General features: G+C 35.3%; 1 protein-coding gene and 2 pseudogenes across 1 annotated transcript in view; 1 reads left to right on the plus strand and 2 right to left on the minus strand.

The window, feature by feature from the left end:
* LOC121391958 (threonine--tRNA ligase 1, cytoplasmic-like) overlaps positions 1-4,452 on the minus strand; it is an 8,070-nt gene extending 3,618 nt beyond the window's left edge. Inside the window, 20 exon segments of the mRNA XM_041523402.1 lie at positions 445-545; positions 1,268-1,345; positions 1,430-1,567; positions 1,611-1,669; positions 1,672-1,772; positions 2,001-2,071; positions 2,124-2,263; positions 2,266-2,317; positions 2,366-2,428; positions 2,585-2,680; positions 2,730-2,873; positions 2,918-2,997; positions 3,000-3,034; positions 3,166-3,295; positions 3,947-3,967; positions 3,970-4,027; positions 4,072-4,137; positions 4,140-4,207; positions 4,256-4,337; positions 4,402-4,452. Coding sequence (XP_041379336.1) covers positions 445-545; positions 1,268-1,345; positions 1,430-1,567; positions 1,611-1,669; positions 1,672-1,772; positions 2,001-2,071; positions 2,124-2,263; positions 2,266-2,317; positions 2,366-2,428; positions 2,585-2,680; positions 2,730-2,873; positions 2,918-2,997; positions 3,000-3,034; positions 3,166-3,295; positions 3,947-3,967; positions 3,970-4,027; positions 4,072-4,137; positions 4,140-4,207; positions 4,256-4,337; positions 4,402-4,452 — 1,634 coding nt within the window.
* A 335-nt stretch (positions 4,453-4,787) lies between these two features.
* Positions 4,788-5,462, plus strand: LOC121391959 (annotated as a pseudogene).
* A 2,453-nt stretch (positions 5,463-7,915) lies between these two features.
* LOC121391961 lies at positions 7,916-16,831 on the minus strand (annotated as a pseudogene).
* Between the last annotated feature and the right edge of the window lie 5,437 nt (positions 16,832-22,268).

Here is a 22,268-nt window from a genome sequence, read left to right on the forward strand (position 1 = left end):
GTTCTATTGTGTCACTATACCACAATAAAAGTAGTTTTGAGTAAATTATTAACATTCCATTTTAAGTTTCTCACAGGACCATTAATATGTGATGATAGAGTGACTAAATGTAACTAAGGCTTCTTCAAAAGGCTGTCATCTCAACACTGATGAATGAAAGGCTAGTATAAACTAAACCACAGACTGAAGGAAAGAACAGACTTACCACAGACCAAAGGACAGGCCTGTCTGGTTTATTGTGGAGGAGTCATGGTTTATGGATTATACAACTCCACTCAATACTATTAACAATCTATAGTAAATTTGTAAATGTACATGATGTTATATTTTGAACATTCTATGAAGAAGACAATGAGACTTGAATACCTTCAATGGACCAATAATGATACAGGTTATGTATTTATTAATTGCAGTACATTGTGTATGTGTGTGTGTGTGTCATACGTTATATAAGTCAAGTCAAATCTCTCTGGCAACTGGAAGTCAAGTTGGATAGTAGCACATTGGTGTGGACGTTTCAGAGCATCATTAAGAACAATGTCAATCTGGAGAGAGAGAGAGACAGACAGACAGACAGAGAGAGAGAGACAGAGAAATATAGAAAGAGAGAGAGAGACAGAGAGAGATGTATTATGGGATACAAAATCGACTATAAAGCCAAAAAAGATTCCATATAATGAAAAGTAAAGGAGGATCTGGTTTAGCCAAAAGGAGGAGAGAGAGGTGAGAACCATACATAAGAAATACCATCCCATAAGCACCTGTTGCCCACAATACCCCAGTGCAAAGTCATAATTAATTGGAGCCAAGTTACAAGTAATACCAGAGAAGAGAGCATGTGTCAACAGTGTTTGATGTGATATGACAAGACCAAATTGGACTACTAATTTCAGTAGCTTCACAGCAACAAAGGGATTAGAACAGGCGGGCTCACACATGCCTATAGAGTACCACAATAGCCTTGAGCCGATAACCACAAGCATTTTACTTCCAAAAAATTAGTCATAACATTTTTAGCTGACAAGATAAAATGTTCACACAGTACATTGTAATAATTAATATGAATCCTTACATGCTTGGAAGGAATCTGTTTACTAAGAGTCATTTTACAGGCAGACTCCAAAAGTGCATAATATTTCAAAGGATGGTCTAATTATACTAATTGGACACAGCAACCTCAAAGTAACCTGATCAATATCTTAGGTGTTGGCTATTAATCAATCAATATAGGGACAATTTTAATGTAGCCGCAACTACAGTTACAAACCTTAGGGCCATAAAATGCTCCATCACCTGGATTGAGTTTCCAAGCTTGACCAAATGCATTGAGTGAGTCTTCTAATTGCTATTGTGTGTGTGTGTGTGTGAGAGAGAGAGAGAGAGAGAAGGGAGAGGGAGATGGCTTATCAACATTGTTTAATCAACAGACTTTCTCTGCTTTGTCCCACAATGCTGGATCGCCCATAAATTTGGCAGGACGAGTTGAAAGATAGAGAGAGTATGTGAACCCAAATATATCATAAACACATTTAAGGAAATCAAGACAACCATTAATTTCATCTGCTATCTAGAGGGTGTGGTTAGTATGTGTAGCTACAGTCATATTAAACCTGATCAAAAGTACAGAAAATATGAGCATCATCTTGTTGAAATCTTCGCACACGAGTCAACCTGATAACGCACCTGAGAGCTCATTACGATGTAAAACTCCAAAGTCAGCCAATCTAAGAGGCAGTTCTCTCCATGATCGAGGACGGTGATCAAACATTAAACTATTGAATAGATATAATAATGTCTGTTAAAACAAAATGAGGTTATTATTAACTACATGTTAAAACTGTCACAATTTATCTTTATTTAATAGACAATCCAGGCCACATAAATTCAAACTGTCAGATTATATATGGTATTCAAAAAAGGTTTTCTAATTATCCACATGACTCATGTAAGATAGTAAATTAATAGAGATATCAAAGAAAGTATTTGTTACTCTAACTTACCAGTGACCAGGACAATTCATTGGCTTCAGAGCAAAAGTCTCCTTCTCAATGTCAAATTTAAACATATTGTCCTTTGTATCAATACATAAATGATAGAGGTAGCCTCTTTAATTTATAACTTACAGCATAATGTTGCCAATGTCCTGACGTAACCCAAAGCTTGCTATTATAAATATTAGGTGAAATAACTTCCTGAAATCCACGACGACGATATTCAGATTTAATGAATTCAATCAGAGAATTATAAATGTATGCTCCACGTGAAGGAAGAAACAACTCCCTGGACTAAGATCATGAAAGAAAAATAGTTCTCTCTCCTGAATAAAAGTAAAATAGCATTGTGACATTCAATGGCAGTGACTAACTCGACCAATCTTCCTATGATCTCTCTTGGCAGCTTCTTCTTGTAGTGTCTTCCATTCTTTTAACTATGAGAGAGAGAGAAAAAGAGAGAGGGAGAGAGAGGGAGAGAGAGAGAGAGAGAGAGAGGAGAGAGAGAGAGAGAGAGAGAGAGAGAGAGAGAGAGAGAGAGAGGAGAGAGAGAGAGAGAGAGAGAGAGAGAGAACTACCAACAGTTTGTGTACAAAATCCTAACTTGTTTTACTATCTGGGAAGGATATACCATAAATTCGTTGAAGAGACTCAGCTTCACAATTTCCTTCCCAGTAAGTGGATGAGTTCTATTGTATGACAGTTGTATGATAACAATGTGACAGTCACATGACTTACTTTGGTAATCATTGAAGCTTTGATCTTTCCGGTGTGACGAACATGAGGTCCACGACAAAGGTCTATTAATGTACCGCAACGATATACTGTGGTAGTAGGTGTGGTCACTTTCTCATTCAAAATACGTAGCTTGAACTTATTATGCTACGAAATCTATGAGTGAGAGAGAGAAAGAGAGTGATATTTACCTTGAACATTTCTAAAAGGTCTTCCTTCTTCATTTCTAGTCGTTCAAATGGCTGTCTTTCTTTAACAACTTTTTTAATAATTGTTCTAGTTTATCAAAATCATTGGGCACGGCTTGTCTACAATGGGACAGATAGAGACAAAATGGATGAACAGTGCTAAACATATCCATCTTATTATCAACTGTATAAATTCTCATCTGTCTATTTATCTATCTATCTGTCCATACATCTATTATATTTGTCCATACCTTCCTTCTAAATACATATCGTAATAAAATCCATTATCTATAGGAGGTCCATAGCATAGATAGCCACCATAATGTCTCTCCATAGCCTCTCCTAAAACATGAGCACTGGAATGCCAGAACACAGCTTGAGCTAATAAAAATAAGATTGTAAATTTTAAAATTGACTATAAATGTGCATATCGTAGGACTGCCTTGTATATCAAGTATTAATAAAATAAATAAAATAAAATTAAATACATGTGCTAGCGATATGGTACATGTACATATAGAGGACATATGTATATATGTACTAGCGATATGGTACATGTACATATAGAGGACATATGGTATATGTACATGTACTAGCGATATGGTACATGTACATATAGAGGACATATGTATATGTACATGTACTAGCGATATGGTACATGTACATATAGAGGACATATGGTATATATGTACTAGCGATATGGTACATGTACATATAGAGGACATATGGTATATATACATGTACTAGCGATATGGTACATGTACATATAGAGGACATATGGTATATATACATGTACTAGCGATATGGTACATGTACATATAGAGGACAATGGTATATATACATGTACTTACATGTACATATAGAGGACATATGGTATATATGTACTAGCGATATGGTACATGTACACATAGAGGACATATATGGTATATATACATGTACTTACATGTACATATAGAGGACATATGGTATATATGTACTAGCGATATGGTACATGTACATATAGAAATCGTATCGTATATGCATTAAGGCCACCTTCTTCATCTTCAAATTTAGCAGCTGAAGGTTACAATCTCCTTCCAATGGTCTATCAAGATCATATACTTCACCATTGACCTGTTAACAATATTTAACACAAACAAAACAACGTCATTAACAACTTTAGATACAACTGTGTTGTCTGCTAATCCTTTACTGATTTGACTAGCAATATCATATGGAGTAGTAACGCCATGGATTGTCCCTCAATAACCTTACCATCTGGGAGTGTCACTTTTATGGGGTGTGGCTCCTTAGCTGTGAGTGTAATGAAAAGTGGGTGGAGAATTAGAAATAGGTGTGTACCTGCTATCATTGAGTCGTATTCTGCTTTGAGTCGATCGAACATTACGTTACGAGACTGAATGTAATCGGGAGGAGGTTCCAGCTATTATTAAATTAATGAAATAAAAACAACATGAAATATTCATAAAGTTTTAAAAACAACTCACTTCAAGTGGATGATCACTTTTCTCGTTTGCTGGTTCTACAGAGGCTGCCATTTTTTCTAAATTTTTGTAGATGAGACTGTAGTGAAGGGAGACAATTTCTGACAAACGCTTGGAACTATTGTGTGACTCCTTATCAGTCGTGATAGGATCGATACTATCATCCGATATTAAAGGCTGTAATAAATAAAATAATACACATATATATTCAGTAATACTTTTAGAATATTATGCAATATTTACGGCATTATCTTACCTATGGATCTGATGAAATGGGTTCACTTGTTGTGCAACAGGGGTAACCACATGGAAGAAGAATGATGTACACTAATTTAGAAAGTAATATTGAATAATTACCACGCCTACATTACACAGCAAGAAGTGAAAGGATGGCTGTTCCTGTGTTTTCTAACGTTTCTGGAGGTGCTCAGAGACCACCTCCTCCTAATCCTAAACTTCAAGAAGAGGTAAAACTATATGATAATGCTCGTCAAAGAGAAGAGTATGACAACAGAGCTAATGTCTCTCCCTAATCCAAACTATGGAAGCTTTGAAAAAGCTTACATTAAGGATGCTGTCACACCAGATCAATACACAGCATCTTGTAATATATTATTAGATCAATATAATGCTGCTTTTAAAACTTATCAAGGTAGCTTTGCTGATATAGATGCATTTGCTCAAAAGTACATGTTACATTGTCCAGCTGCTATGGAACGTATCAGAGAAGGTCATCCAATTACCGTACGAGATAACAGGGGTAACATCAGTAAAGCTATAGCGGAAATTGTATCTTTATTTATTTATACAATAATGGATCGGCTCCGCCTAGAAATACGAGCCATGGATGAATTGTATCCAGATGTCAAAGAACTCTATGAGACCATGTCGAGGATGTCTTCATTGCCCCCTGCATTTGAAGGGAAAATGAAGATCAAGAAATGTTGGATGATCTGTCGTCAATGCAGGCTAGTGACGAGATCTCAGAGGACCAAGTCAGACAAATGTTGTTTGACCTTGAAAGTGCATACAATGACTTCAATCGTTTTCTTTCTCAGAGTTAATATGTGTTTGTGTAATTAATATATTTGTTATTGTGTTGTTTAAAAGAATAGTTGGTATAGCCACGCCCACTAAATTAATACTTTACCCACGTGTTGACAAGATGAGTTCTTACAAACCTTTGGAATTAAAACGACCTCCTCGTGTTTACTCCGACTCGCACAAAAGAAACAAAATTTTGGGAAAAATTTCAAGTAAAGTGAATTTGTCAAAATAGTTAATTTAACGACATTATCCTTTAGTCTCCAGTGATTTTCAAGGAGTATGCTGCTGTGACCAATGTTGATTTCTGTCCAATAGAACCACATGACTATGCAGTGACAGCTGGATCAAGAGTAACCCCCTATAATAATCCACACTATTAAATTCTTGTTATCATTAGGTACAGATTTACAGTTGTAGTACAAATAAGGTAAAAAAGACAATATCAAGATTTAAAGAAACAGCATATTGTGCTCGTTATCGTCTTGATGGCCAGCTGCTAGTAGCCGGAGGAGAAGAAGGAATTGTTAGGGTATGTAATTATAAGGGAATTACCCTGTAATTAATCCTCATCAATGAGTAGATGATGTTTCTATAGTGACGGTAATATTTTCTTTCTCATTAATAGATATTTGATTTAAATAGTCGATTTCATTTTGAGGCAATTCAAAGGCCATGCTAAGTAAGTTAACATGTCCTCTTTCTTTCTCACCCACTAGATTCTTTATTAGATCTGTGAGATGTGTACAATTTACTAAAGATGGCATTCATATTGTTTTCTGGATCGGATGACACATCACTACGCTACTGGGATATAGCTACTGAAACTAGTACTGCTGAATTACGTGAACATAATGTACGATATATCAGTAATATATGAACATGTATAATAAACATTAGTGCCGATGTTTAATATGTAAAAGGGTGTGTCTTATATAAACACTTGCCATTTCTTTAGGATTATGTTCGATGTTTAGCGGTAAATCCTGCTAGCTCTTCAATGGTACTGTCAGGATCTTATGATCACTCAGTAAGGATATGGGATCTGAGGAGTAAAAGGTCATCTTTTCAAACTGGATCATGGTGCTCCTGTGGAAGCAATACTGGTTTTTCCAACTGGTAGCACTTGTTTGACAGCTGGTGGAAATTATATTAAAGTATGGGATTTGTTGAGCAATGGGCGGCCATTTTGTGGGTTCTCCAATCACCAAAAGACAATTACTTCGCTCTCATTTGATGGTAGTTGTCACCGTCTGTTATCAGGTGGATTGGACAGGTATGAGTGTGCCCCCCCCCCCCCCCTCTATGTATATATATATGATATATTATTTTCTCTACAAGGCATTTAAAAGTCTATAATATAGAGGATTATCGTGTAATTGAAAGCTTTACTTATCCAGCTCCTATTCTGTCTGTGGCAATGTCGGTAAGTAAATTTCTATACTAAGAAACTGGTATTCCTCTCTCTCTCTCTCTCTCTATCTCTTTCTAGCCATGTGATCGTCATTGTGAGTGTTGGCATGACAACTCGACTACTTTCTGTCCGTCATCAACCTCATAAAACAAAGTTGGTACCAACACTGCGTTTCCATTTCGCCCATCTCACCCTCGACCTGGTACACATAGGTCAGTAGAACAATCTATTAAATCAGCCCCTTTAATAAAAGACTTAATAAAAGACTTTAAATGTTTTGTTTGTAGATATTTTATGAGAGGACTAGAACAAAAACCATCAGAAGATGAATATATAGTAAATCAGTCAAAGAAACAACAGCTGGAAGAATACGATTATTTTTTGAGACGTTTTAAGTTCAAACAAACTTTAGATAAAGCATTAAATACAACACAGAGATATACCAAGGGTCAAATTGTATATAGTGTTCTCCAAGAGTTAGCTAGAATGGATCGACTTCATTCTGCCATTACTGGTCGTACTGAAAAGAAATTTTGCCACTTCTAATATTCCTTCGCAAGTAAAATAAGAATGTTATGATATTATTTATGTGTGTTTGTTAGAAACTTGATGGTATTGCTTACACACCATTTCTTGCTGATGTGTCTGTGAGATTGTCATAGGTTAGTTTATTTGTTTTCATTCCTATGTTTCCATTCCTGTTCCAGATATATATGGCAAAAACTGTGTTTCAATCTAAAAGAAGTAAGTGTCAATTTTTAGCTATTAAATCATTACTTGACAGGAGATAAAAATTTCAGAACAAAGCATTTCAATTAATTGGTATTATTGAACTATCCTCACAGCTGCTACAATAAATTGGTACAAAGAAGGCGGAGTCACAGATAATGGTATCATAGTCCACAAGGAAACTTCAAAAGAAATTTCATCATTAAAATAAATAGTTTGTTTTTTGTTCTAAAAATAATACTAAAAAAATAAAATTTAAATTTCTTTTCTTGCTATTTCTCTCAATTTTTTCTAATGTTTTTAACAATTTTTCTTCCTCTCCGTTGTTAGTCACATGACAGTCACAGGATAGTTATCAAGAGCACATTCTGAAGGGGCATCATCAACTCCACCTACAAACTCCCAGCCACCGAGACTTCCGTACTTCGACAGAGGCTGAAACCCGAACAGTTACACACAAATAACGAACTTTAAAGTACTCTATATCAGTTGGACGTCTACATCAGAAACTAACCAAACTGGTTTGTCCACTCCTTCACATGCCAGCGAACAGAAATATCCAGGGTCTTTAGAACGTATTGCTTCACCCCAAGATATCATTTTCATACGATGTTCTTCTTTGTAAGAAGAAGCATCAAGGAGACGTTCATAATCCAATCCATGTTCCTATAACATGTTCACGTGACTGTCACGTGATACAACTTACTTTAGCATATTGCTGTTTCAATGGTGCAGATAATGTGATGATAGTAGATATATCTAAGGAGAGCCTATTTAAATTGAACACTAGTACATTTATCTCTTAAGTTGGATGCTTACTTTGTTGCAAACAAGATACCACATAATCTTTGCCAGATTTTCGTTTTCCAGAGAAAAGAAAGACAATTTTTGGTGCTGACATTATTCCACGTGGGCAGTACTTGAGCACCAGCGGCCACGCCTTAGTGCAAGCCACGTCTGTATTCAACATGTCTGGTGTAAGAGTTTCCTTTATAAAATGTCGGTTTATTTCTTCCTTTAGGATCAACAGCCATTAACAGAAAGTGCAGGAGGAGGCCAATTAGAAGATATCCCCCGACTTTGTAAAGGAGGTAAACACAATTATAATTAAGATAATAATATTAATATTAATATGCTAGAATTTGATGAAGCCTTTGAAGTGTTTCGAAAACAAAGGTTCGGCAATCACACGAGATAATCTGCCTTTATTTCTAAAGTAAGTAACGGTGAATAAAGTAATATGTTAGCCACACCCACAATATAGGTCCATTGGACTAACACGCATTACGAATGTGATATTGAGGATAAACTACGAGGTTGCTTTGAATGTGTTTGTCCATTTTATAAACTATGTATCCATTCTCTTTAGAACAACAACTAACAGAAGTTGATGAACCTCATCTTAAAAGTATAATTGATGAAGTTTTTTCTACTTCTGATGTAGTGACACGCCCTACTAATGAAGAATGGGAGTGGCCTAGCAACGATGATGTAATCACAGCCTTCTCTGTCTTTGATCAAGAAGGTTTAGGTTTCATACCTGTACAACAACTAAAGAGATTTTTATTGCAAGCCCAGTTGGGATTTCAAGAGGAAGAATGTAAGTTGGTATCATGTGATAATCACATGACTTGTCTTGTATAGTGGCAAAAAAATAATCCGAGAAAATTGTAAAATTGACAACGACAACCAAATCAATTATGAAGGTATTTAGAAGTTCATTTACATGTTAAACTTTACATGTAATTAATACATGTTTTTATATCTGATAGAGTTTGTAGTAATATAAGGGACAAGTTACAGGACAAGTTACAAAAAACCAGTACACATCAACAATAATTTAACCCCTTCCAGACACAACTGCACTATTAAACTGAAGTATATTTCATGAAAATTTCACTATTAATTTATGATATGATTGATTGGTCAAATATGATGTCATATATTTCTGAATAGTGAGAAACAAAATGTACTCAAGGCCCTCGCGGATAAACTCGGCCAAATCTTCATAGTCTCGTTGATTGGCTTCAGGTAATATAATACAATTAATGTCACTCCGTTTGGCCTAATAGAGAGAACAGTGATAAAATATTGGGACTATAATTTACATAATACACAAACATTAATATGTCCTTATAATAGAGGGTGGTCCTCTTAGATAATCTTACCGCTATTGTCTTCTCCTTGATACCTCCAACTGGTAATATCTATAGCGATGATGTCATTATGATGTCGCACAACATTGTATCTGACCTTCCCAGTGAGTGAGATCTCTCCTGTCATGGCAATGTTTTGACGAAATGGTTTCTCCAACGCTAACGAAAGGAGGGCAGGAGACTATGGTACAACCAGCTGAGGGCCATCTTTGGGTGTGGCACCTTTAATTTAGACACATTAATTAATATTAATTAAACTCAAGTTTATACCTCTGGAACATGAAGATGTATTTGAGACGTATCAAAGAAATTATTTGAAGGATCTTTTGATAACAAGAAAGACTAGAATAGAAAAACAAATATTAAAAATACAATGTTAAAAACCACACCCACTTTGGCAAAAGTATATGCAATTTCAGTAGATTCTTTCATGACTTCTCCTAATTGTCCAGTACTTAGTAATCTACCTCCATTTTTTTCTTGGTCTCTGTCTGCTACAGGCCGGGACAGAGCTGTTTCAATATACAGAGTGGAACCTCCCATGGCTGTCCAAGCTAATCCCATTACAACACCAGGGGGTGTGACTTCATACATACGATCAGAAATGAATATTGGATTTTTGACGAAATCCTTTAAGTTATCAGAGGACACTTTAATAGTAGAAACTTCCTCTTCCTCATTGCTTTGATTGAGTGAACTGACAACATGAAATGCAGCCTCCTAAATATCTAGATTAAGATAAGCACATGATAGAGACAGACAAACAAACACACATAAACAAACAAACAAATATATAAACAGACAAACAAACACACACACCACATGAACAAACAAACAAACAAACACACACACATGAACAAACAAACAAACAAACATACACAAACAGACACACACAAACAGACAAACAACACACATAAAACAAACACACACACACACACACACACACACACACACACACAAACAAACAAATATACCACAAACAAACAAACACACATATAAACAAACAAACATACACAAAACAAAAACACACATATAAACAAACAAACAACATGTACTCAAAGAAACCTTTTCAATGTGTTTTTGTAGATTACGTACACCACTTTCACGACAATACCACTTTATCAAAGGAATGGATAGCATCTTTTTTCCAATAACAACACTCTCTTCTGTTAAACCAGTTGATGTTCGAGCATGTGGAATAAGATACTTCTCAGCATAGCCAACTCTCTTCAGCAACATACCCAGACACCTAACAAGAATAAAGTTAATAGGTTTAGTAGAGAGATATACTGACATGGATTATCTCCATACGATCTTGTAGTGGTCCAGGTATTGTATCAGTGACATTAGCTTGTACATATGAAACAGAACACGTGACAGATCAACGGGAACATCAAGATAATGATCTAAAAAGTTAGCATTTTGTTCAGGATCTAATAATTCTAATAGGGCTGACGCTGGATCACCCTATAATATTTGGATAATATTATATTATGGGAGGGGCTACTCACCTGATAGCCACGCCCCAATTTATCAACCTCATCAATTAAAACCAGTGGATTTTCAGTCTGGACCTCTTAAGACATTGGATCATTTTTCCAGGCATAGCACAACATAAGTTCTACGATGACCTTTGATCTCTGTACGTCAGTCATCCCGCCAAACACTAAATCTAAAATACTACACATATTGTTAGTTGTTAACCCACGCCTCCTCATAAAGAACACACCTCTCTATTTAATGCTCTTGCTATAGAACAAGCTATACTAGTTTACCAACACCTGAAAACAGAAAAACAAGTTATAATTCACTTTGTCTTATTGCTATACCTGGAGGACCAACAAAACACAAAATTTTTCCTTGTACAGATTTGTTAAGTTGTGATACTGCAATAAATTCTAATATTCTGTCTTTATATCTGTTAAACCATAATGATCTTCATCAAGAATGTCTTTAGCTCTTTGTAAATCAAAGTTTTTCATCACTGTGTTTACCCATGGTATGCTAGTTAACCAGTCTAGATAGTTACGTGTAACACTACAGAGAAAGACAGAGGACAAAGAGAGAATAAAACTAGATTGTATTGATATCAAAGAATTGTAGATAAAATTACTGATCTTTCAATTTTGGAATAATGTTTGTAAGTATAAAAAGTAACGGAGTCCTTCCTATTGCTAACATTACCTGAATTCTGAAGAATGATTATCAAGAAATGATAATTTATTTAATTCTTCTTCAATTACATCTTTAACCAGCATTAGGAAGTAAAAGTCCTTCCATTCTGTCTCGGAACTTCTCTGAGATGGCTTCTTTGTCATCTTTCTATGATCAGAGGAACATGAGAAGAAGATACAGTTAGTAAGCTGACTTCAAGACCAAGTTCACGTTTTATAATTTTTAATTGTTCTTGAAGAAGGTAACGTCGCTGCATTTTATTAACTTGTCTTCAACCTATTTAACAGGATTATTTTAATATTATGAGGTGTGTCCATTTTACTGACCCTCTTTTCCTAGTTTCTGTTGTAAAGTAGCCAACAGCTAATTCCTTCTTTAACAATTCCAATGTCAACATAAGACGTTCTGGAATCTATCGTCATGTATTATTACTATAAGGTCATGTGATAATCATGTGCACTGACCTTGTACATTCTAGTACAGCTTGTAACTGTTGAGATTCTCCACTTGTTAAAGCAGCACCGAAATCTGCTAAGTGGGTGGGGTTATCAACTACTCTCTTTCCAGTCTCAATAAGTTGTGCCAAAGATTCTCTACAGAATATCATAATACTCCTCTCTCTCTCTCTCTCTCTCTCTCTCTCACTCACCTATAAAGTGGATTCAAAGCTATAATATCTCTAATTGTTTTTAATGACTTCAGCACACAGCGCCTTAATATTTAATTCAAAACATACACACACACAACAAGATAAATTATATATACCTTTATTTCTTGTGTCTTTTCAAATGGTTCATGAGTTAAGTTTTCATTTTTCACAATCAGAATTTTTGAAGATTTCGTGAAATCTTCTGTATCATCATCTTTGGAGTCATCATTAAATAGAAGAAAGTTTTTTGAAGACGACTAACTTCCGAGACAAAGAAGATCCTTTTTTCTTTTCTTAACTTTGTGATCATTTTTTCTTCATCATTAACTACACAGTAATTTTATACTACATTAATAGATAAATAGGATTAATGAAGGGTTGTATGAATTATAATAAATTATATAATTATTATGAATGAATGATACCTACCGTCTGTGGGCCTTGTATAATCATTCTCATCCGTTCATCAAATTCTTGTAACTCTGTAATTGAACAAATGTACCAATATTATAAATATCATCCAAACTAGACACCACATCAGCTTCGTTACTATGACAACCAATAATAAGACAAGTGGGTGTGGCTTCAATACCTATCATCTTTCTTGAGAAAGGCTCCAGCATATGGCTGAGCAAGCCGACATTTACACGAATAATTTCCATTAAATCTTTATCTGATATCTAAGAACATCATCTATATATAATTATTTCCATATTTGGTATGTACTCACTTCTATCATCTTAACAAAATCGTGGAAAGAGAGGATTACGACTCACAGCCAGCACAGGTATCTCCGGTAATACATCTGGTATTGTTATTGGAGCTAATGTTCCGAGGTTAGCATCATCATCCTCATCCACTAGTGGTACTTGTTTATCTCCTTCATGATCATCATTTGATGAACTATTGGAAGCAGTCAACCAGGATGGCTACATATAATAAACTGCTTTATACATTTGTTAGTAATGTACCAATAAAAACATATACATGTACAAATAAACATAACATATTTATATAATATATTTATATACGTATATTATACTTACCACTGGAGTGTAGTTGTCTATGATATAGGAGACTCTGGAAAGACCTGGATATTTTAAGATGGCGGCTATTTCTACCAGCAATAACAGATGATTTGATACTGACTAATAGCCCTCGGGATGTGAGTGGCAATATTCTGAGGAGAGCTATTGAACACGCGGAAACCATGATTGAGGGAAACAATTATAATTGTAATTAATTATTCATAACTTCAATTTTTATACACACAGAAAATAGCACTAACAAAATTAATGCATGTAAATTAATATAATTATAATGTCATGTGATAATCACATGACTTTGCAAATAGGGTTAAATAGAGGTGTCAAAGGATATCACATAATATTGCATAACAAAATATTGTAATAATCACAAAGGAACAATCTAATTAGAAGGTGTGGTTATTAATAGTTACTTAACTCTGTCTTAATTAACCAGTGTGTTTAGCCCTTGCCATAGAACTTCTTGTTAATGAGATAAATGAGAAGATTGACATTAATTTTTGACACGACCAAAAACATTTTCATAACAGCCACACCTCATACTGTAATTGAAGAAGATCCTATTGCAGGATGATAATTAAAAAAAACCAGTTTTACAGGTAAATAATACCTGGAAAATAAGTTCCACTTTATCCATTGCTACTCCAAGGACACGTCCAGTCAACTTCAAATACACCAACATCAACAGCTGTAATTTCAAGTACAGCATTTCTAAATCTGAAATTATTTACAAGTAGTCATGTAATTAGAATATATCTGGTATTAGTATCATACTGGTGTTTGGGTAGACCCTCAATTTCCAAGACCACACCCTTTCGTGTAAACGTTGTGCTGAATACTTGATAGTATGTCGTTTAAATGAAACTACCAGAAGGACCCCTGAAAAACAAAACATCACATGACTCATTCGACCTCAATATGTGATTGTCATGTGACTTACCCTCCAGCTTTGGCCAGACTGTCAAGACAGGCTTTGACATATTGATGATAATAATCCATTTGTTCCTCATAAAAGTGTGATTTTTGAGTTAATTTATCATTGTGTCTTGTAGTCGCTTTAACTCCTGTTTGCGCTGTTGCCTATGGCGATGTTGATTACGAATATCCTATTAAAACCAGCAACAGATACAAGGTACAAAGATTAAACAAAACGTTACCTTGGCGATAGCATTAATGATCTCTTGATAGTCGTTTTTACTACTGAGACATTCTTCTTGTTCCAACGTTCTCAATGACGCATAATCTTTCTTTTCATGCCTTCCAAAGGAAGACTAAAGAATAAAGATTTAGTTAGAATTTGCAGACTTAGTTTAGGATACTCACTCAATGTCTGTATAGACAGAGTCTGTTTGTGCAATAGTGGCATTCTTGTTTAGTTTTTCTTTATCTGCTTTCTCTCTTTCCTTAATCATTTTTTGATGCTCTCTTCTTGTTCAGATGTAGCTGGTGTGTAGAGGATTTGCGTAAGATTGTCTCCAGGTTGAACCCTGAGGAGGTCGACAACCATTCTCTTTGTTCTAACAAAGAGAGCCTTCATATCAGAGCTGTCATCATTAGCTAAAGCTTCAAATTTGTTTGTTAAGTCAGAGCTAGTTCTTGTTTGGATGCTTCATTGATTACATCTTCTTTATCTTCTCCTGGGACAGCTTCTCGTATTCCTCCTTAACAATAGAATGTGTGAAATAGTTAATGAATTATTACATTACCTAATAGTGTTCTCTACAGATGGTATAGCTCCAAGATCTTTCAAAATCTCTCGTAGAGGATCTGCTGTTTCTGGCGCAAGTGCTTCTTCGTGTTCAACAGCAAACTATCATAGAAAGGGTATACATTATTCTCATAGCTAGTATACAGAAATATCCTGATAGTATACTAAGATGTCAACTTACAGTGTGTGTTCTGATCAATTCTTTCACTGATATATATATGACAGGTTTTGTTAACATAATGACATCAGTGTATTCGTCATAACCAAATCGTTGGACTAGGTGACTCCACTGTTGATGCATCCAAAAGAATTGTTTAAATCTGTCAAATGCTTTCAAAATATATCCATTCATTGATGACAAAGCAGCATTCTCCCCTTCAAACTACAAATAAACAATAAAATAGACCAAATAACGCAATTATTTATCTTACCACTTTCCAGCAGCTGCATGTTGTAACACTTTGGCAATAGCTCCTAGATTACGTCGTTGATCAGATTCTAGTATTCTCTTTTCCACTCCCATATCAATAATATCAAATGCATCAGGAGCTACGACTGCAGGGTTCATATAACGATAATACACAAGGTTCCCCACAACTTCAGGACATCATCTTCGAGTGCATCTGGGAATTTTTCATGTAGTGCTTGACGAAGACGCATGGCAATGAACGCATGGCATATCTAAAAATCATGTGACAATTCAATATGATCACATGACAATTGGTTTACGGTATTCTGTTGACTGAAGAGAAGAGAATTTCTTGAAATCTTTCTGTTGTGTCTATAAGAATTTGTACCGTCTGACCAATTCTTCGTCTGACTTCATCATGCTCGAGAGCTTGATCATTAGATACTTCATACGGCAATTTACTAAAATAGACATTAATACTTAATGATTTTTATGTAGAAACGTACGATTTTTCTCCTGTTTCACTTTCCATTTGGTTAATCCAAGCTTTATATACATCAACTGGACTGATATTGAGAACTAGTTCAGATTGTGTTAATATTTCATTAACCAGGGGACTAAGAATGTCACGTAAAACTGTCTGCCTCCCTCACTGTCACTTCTGGTATAATGTAAAAACCATTTTAATAAACTGTGGGATTACCAGTAATGATGTCCTTTAGAGCAAATACCTTTGAGCTAGACAACAGACATATAGTGATAATATTAACAGCTGCGTATACTTACTCAATTTCTTCTAGAAGAGCTGTTTCAAAAAGACGGATTAATAGATATTGTTCTCGATTGTTTTGAGCATAATTCAAGACAGTCAGAATGACATTTTCATAAACTGGTTAGTCCGGTTTGGTGACATTTCAAAAATTAACTTGGCAAATAATGTGGATTTTTGTTTTGTAACAAATAAAACAAATGTTGATAAGCCTAATAAATAAATAAATAAATAAATAAACTAATACCAATTAATGTTATACTAACCTCAATCTTTTCTTGGCTAGCCTTAGATAAGCGACCAGCCCCAGCTCCTTCCTCTTCCTCAGTTCCATCCTGAGCTGAAGCTCCACCCCTTCTTCTTCGTCGTTTTATTTGATCAGCTTGTGAGACAACATCCTAAAGAAAAAATTATTTTAGTGAGTGGGCGGCCAATATTCTAATTGTACCTGTAATGAAATCCTGTTTCTAACAGTAGACCTATCTTGATGTCAAGAACACTTAAATCTTGTTCCAGCTGTTGATTTGAACGTATTTGTTGAACAACTTGAGCTTTGAGACGTTGACATTCAATTCCTCTGTGAAATCTAAATCACTTTGCTCCAGTAATGAGAGGAACTTCCTCACAGCTGATGCAGGGGGCTGAGTCACCTCACTAATTAATAATTTAAGAACAATATTATCAGGGGCTTACTTGTTTTATTCTTACCTAGCTGTTTATAATCTTTCTTGGTTTTCTTAGCACGCCAAAATGCCTGTATCTTGATAACAGCATCCACATTATCACGGAAAAACTTGAGACGTTCTTGATAAGCTTTTCTCTGTCGATACATCCTCACCAAGATTGTAACGCAGAGGTCAAAGGTCGATAAACACTAGTCTTAACTCCACCTACTTACCAAAATAACAACACGAACACTGCATTTAAAAGAGCTAATCTCTCTTGATAAGCTTTTCGTTGAGTGTATCCTTTCCATTGTGCCTGTAATTTTACCACTTCTGCCTCATGTGATTTTAGATAGTCTAAACGTTCTGTAAATTTGCGTCGCACCAGTATTGCTCTCCAATGAGCTTGGAGGTTAACTATCAGTAGTTCATTACTCTTTAGCAGAGCCCAGCGATCAAAATCAGCTGTCACTTTAGTAATAATAGCCTAACAAGATGATAATATAGACCACACCACTAATATAAGGTATTACTCACCTGTATCTCTTCACGGGACAAATCTTGAGAAATTCCTGACCACTTATCAGGTCTAGTCCACGAATACTCCTCAGTATTTCTGTTGTAATAGTACTTGTAGCCATCACGAGTACGATGCTCCCCCCATCCAGACTCATCTAAAATAGAACATAATCCAACATAAGGGACTTTCCTAACTCTTTACCAGTTGGATTATCATTTCTAGTGGCAGCCAATTTTTCAATGATAAGTATTAGCACATTCAATCAGTAATGGAACGAAGAGCCAGCTCAGGTGCTTTCAGTGATGCCAATGTGGTTGCTGGATCACTGGTAGCAAGACTGCTATTTATAGTACATACCATACAAGCCACTAAAAGTGTTATATAATGGTATACATTGAGAAACACACCTACTTACTTTGAATGGCTTCCTGAGTCTGTTGGTTAGCACGTCGAATAATTTGCTGAATTTCATCTTTGTAAGACTTGTTGAAGAATCTCCAGTTCGCTACATATTAAGAGTCAGCCCCTATAATAATAGGTTATTAGTACAAACCTCCTTTTTCATTGCTCTTGTAGCACGAAGGAGAGTCAGATAATGTGGGACATTTGCAAAATCCACTTCTTCTAAGCCAACAAATTCATTAGCTAATGACTCTTGTAATGTTGTGATATCATCTGATGAGAGGGTGGAGTTTATAGAAGCCACACCCTCAGCCCATGAAAGTAATGATATTGAAATGATGTATTAATATTTTAAGAGTTTTTCTCACATAATTGTTCTCGTCTAACTTCATCATTAACTTCTTCAATAACTTGAACAATCTCCTCTTTGTCAAGGCCTATATCACATGATATTCACATGAAATGTCACCATGACCTACACATGTACTCTCCTTTTGTTTCCCGAGCATTTTGCAGCTGTGAGTGGTACCTCTGGATACTGGAAGAATCAAGAGATGAAATGTCAGCATGTTCATTTTGCAATGATAAGAGCATGTCATCAATACTATCACTAAGGATAGCTTCATCAATATTTTGGAAGGCAAAAGAGCAAGAGAGGAGAGAGAGAGAGAGAGAGAGAGAGAGAGAGAGAGAGAGAGAGAGAGAGAGAGAGAGAGAGAGAGAGAGAGAGGAGAGAGAGAGAGGAGAGAGAGAGAGAGAGAGAGAGAGAGAGAGAGGAGAGAGAGAGAGAAGAGAGAGAGAGAGAGAGAGAGAGAGAGAGAGAGTAATACAAAAGATAGACATAATTCGATACCTTGTCTGTCTTTCTCTGCTCTCTCATTACAATAATGTATTTCATCTTGATTTCATCTTCAGTTAACAAACATGAAGGATTACCAGTCTGGATGAATGAATTGATGGGACAAATAGATCAATATGAACTAACGGATTACTCACTTCTTCTTTCTTTTCTTTCTCAATCTTTCCTGTAGTCCCTGTACATAGTATGATATATTGGTAGGTATAACAGATGAATGAGATAAATATTCCCATTTTGAAGACTATCTAACACTTTATCAGAATCTCCCTTAGCTACGCACTGATTAACATTAATGACAGCTGCCTCGACTGGAGAGAGGAGGTCAAAGGTCACTTCAAAAAGGTCAGTATATATGTTACCTAGTCTAGTGTGTTCTGCAATTTGATTGCCATTAAAATAATGTCTTGTATTTCTTCGTGAGTAAGTTCGCTCTCTTCAGTATGCTAATTATAATATAATTGTCACATGACAATCACATGACAATGCAAACCTCTCCATTTCCTGCTTTGGTCTTAGAGAGAATATCAAGGTACCATCTCATGTTTTGTGGTAAGACCTCTTTGAGTTGAGCTTCTTCCAATTGGAGAGCATTAAGCAAAGCAGTTAAACTACTTGAATCTACAGCTGCATTAATAATGGAGACAGATTCCTTTACTAGAGGAATAAGAATGAGACTTAAATAATAGTGGTATGGAAATGAGACTGTAATAATAGTATAGAAATATCAATGTGAAATGCTATGAAATTGGTATGGGAGTATGACTGACATAGGAAACCAGTCTCTCTAATGGTACAAGAATTAAACTTACATTTTGCTTCTTGAATTTCTTTCTGTACCTGAGTGTTCACTTCAAGTATGCAATCCTGGATCTCAGACTTAGTCAGCATGTAATCATAGGCATCAGCCTCTGATACATCACCATTTTCATTTGCTGACTTTTTCTGCTTTTTAGCAGCTTCCAAGTTAGAATGGTATCTATCAGAGTGATCTTGGATGTCAGTTAGCGTTGCAGCTGGATTCTGTAGCTTGGACAATGTGACCTGTGCATCACTTGATCAATAGCTTCATTAATAGCCAATACTGCTGCATGAACTAAATAAAATTTACAATACCCTGTTATATAACCTTTGACCTTCTAAATACATGTATTTATATATTGTACATGTACATCTTACTATACATGTACATGTATAAATATACTTATGTTATGATATCTAACCTGCAGCTTCATCAACAGACATCTGCGAAAACAAAAACAATCACATGAAATCATGTGATACTCACATGACTTACCTCATTAGCCAAAATACCACCAATTTTCCCAAAAAGATGGCATTTGTATACCATACTTTTCCAACTCGGACTTCATAGCACTAATTTCTTCCTCTAAAGATCACATGATACAAGAGATAGTCACATGATCATAGGTGATAGTCACATGATATGATCTTACCGGTGAAGGTGACAGTACCGACAAGATCTTCAATTTCGGGAGCTTTGCCAAGTTGTGAAGATATAAACTGAAATGAAATGTAAAAAAAAAAACAACAAACATGTAAAAATAGTAAATTATAGTACTCTAGTTACCATAGCAACCAATGTGTTTTACTCACTATAGTAAGTGTTGATCTAATATACAGTTGTAATGCTAGTAGCTGTTAATATTAATTTATTTAGGATACGTGTTACATTTGCACAATAACAGGATATTAGTAAGCATTTACCAAAAAAGTACTTCTTTAATAAGCACATACCTCAAGGCATGAATACAATATATGACTCTTGGCATATTCTTTTCTGTCATAAAGATCGGTTGTTTCAGGATAGAAAATCTATGCATAATATATCATATGACATCGTCACGTGATGATCACATGACAATTACCTCAGGTAATCCAATGTGTCTGAGAGAAAGTAAAACCAGAAGTTAAAGTTGTCAGTATGTTTAAAATGCAGTCCTTTGGCCTGTAAACAAACATTGATAACATCTTAACAAAATAACAAAAAGCAAAATTTACTGACTTTAAATTTAGTGCCATTGAGATCATATATTTTCTTCATTGGTAACTTTTCAGGAGCATACCAATGTCCTAATTTACACAGGATAACTCCAGTACGTAATGCTTCTCTCTAGCTCTGTTGTAGGAGGTAACTCTTCTTCAATACAAGCTTCTATCCATCTAATGATATTATGACAAATAGTTTTGTCAAGAAAATTACATTTATGGTATTAATAATTAAATTCATAACTTGAAGTAATTTGCAAAGGGATAAAACAAACTTGTTATATTTACATTCACTAATCAGATCAAAGAGTATAATTGAATTTTATTTTATTTATTAAAAGGTACATCCTATCCAACAATCCAACACTCCCATACAAGTAGAAGGATCATGAGTAAGACTCCTCCATTTTTGGGTACTAATTGGACTCTAGTTACTTGAAATAATACATGTGTATATCTAGTGTGTCCAATGCGTCAACAAGAAAACAGCCCTTTCATCTTTAGTAGCAAGTTTAAAATAGGAAGCCATAACAATATTATTATCACTAAGTCAATCTGTCTGTCTGGGGCTTACTTCTAGCTTCTTCTAAATGACAGAGATATTCATATGCAATATGTTCTTTGCGCTGTTCATCCATTGAATGAGCAGCACTTCTAGAAATAAGATCAATGTCTAAGGAGGGGGAGAGGGAGAGGGTGTATGTGTAAATAAATGTTGTTATTTGTTATATTGCTTGCCACGTGAAGTGTGAACAGACAATGAAGGATGTGTGATGCAAAAAACTAACAAAAAATGGATGTATAAGAACAAGAATGGATGCATGCAAGGGAAAAACAAACTTATGTAAGTAAATTGCAAACAAAACTTTACTAAATGCACAAATGTTAGTTTTACAATGAGACACAAGATTATATAAACCCCACTATTAATCTCTTCCATCAACACACAAGAAATGAACATCATCACACTATGTATCTATTGATATCTCTATAGTGCTCAATGGCTATTCATTTGAAATACAAGAATACTATGGAGTATCTAATGTACTTACGATCTCCTTTGCTAATATTTCCAATATGAGGTGAGATATATTAGTGCTGGAATGAGAAGGTGATATGTGGAGATTGTCAACGCTGTTAATCCTTTCAACATCTGGTTTCTCCATGACGCTGCCGTTTGGCAACGGATCTTCTACATCTCCGTTCATCTTGATGGCTCACTTCCTTCCTTTTTTCTCTACACAGCAGCAACAAGCAGAAAGGAGTAGCTTATTGTTGCTGTTTATAAGGAATGGCGTTCAAAGAATTTAGCTGAACA

The sequence above is a fragment of the Gigantopelta aegis genome, unplaced genomic scaffold, assembly GCF_016097555.1.
Source record: "Gigantopelta aegis isolate Gae_Host unplaced genomic scaffold, Gae_host_genome ctg3163_pilon_pilon, whole genome shotgun sequence".
Lineage (NCBI taxonomy): Eukaryota > Metazoa > Mollusca > Gastropoda > Neomphalida > Peltospiridae > Gigantopelta > Gigantopelta aegis.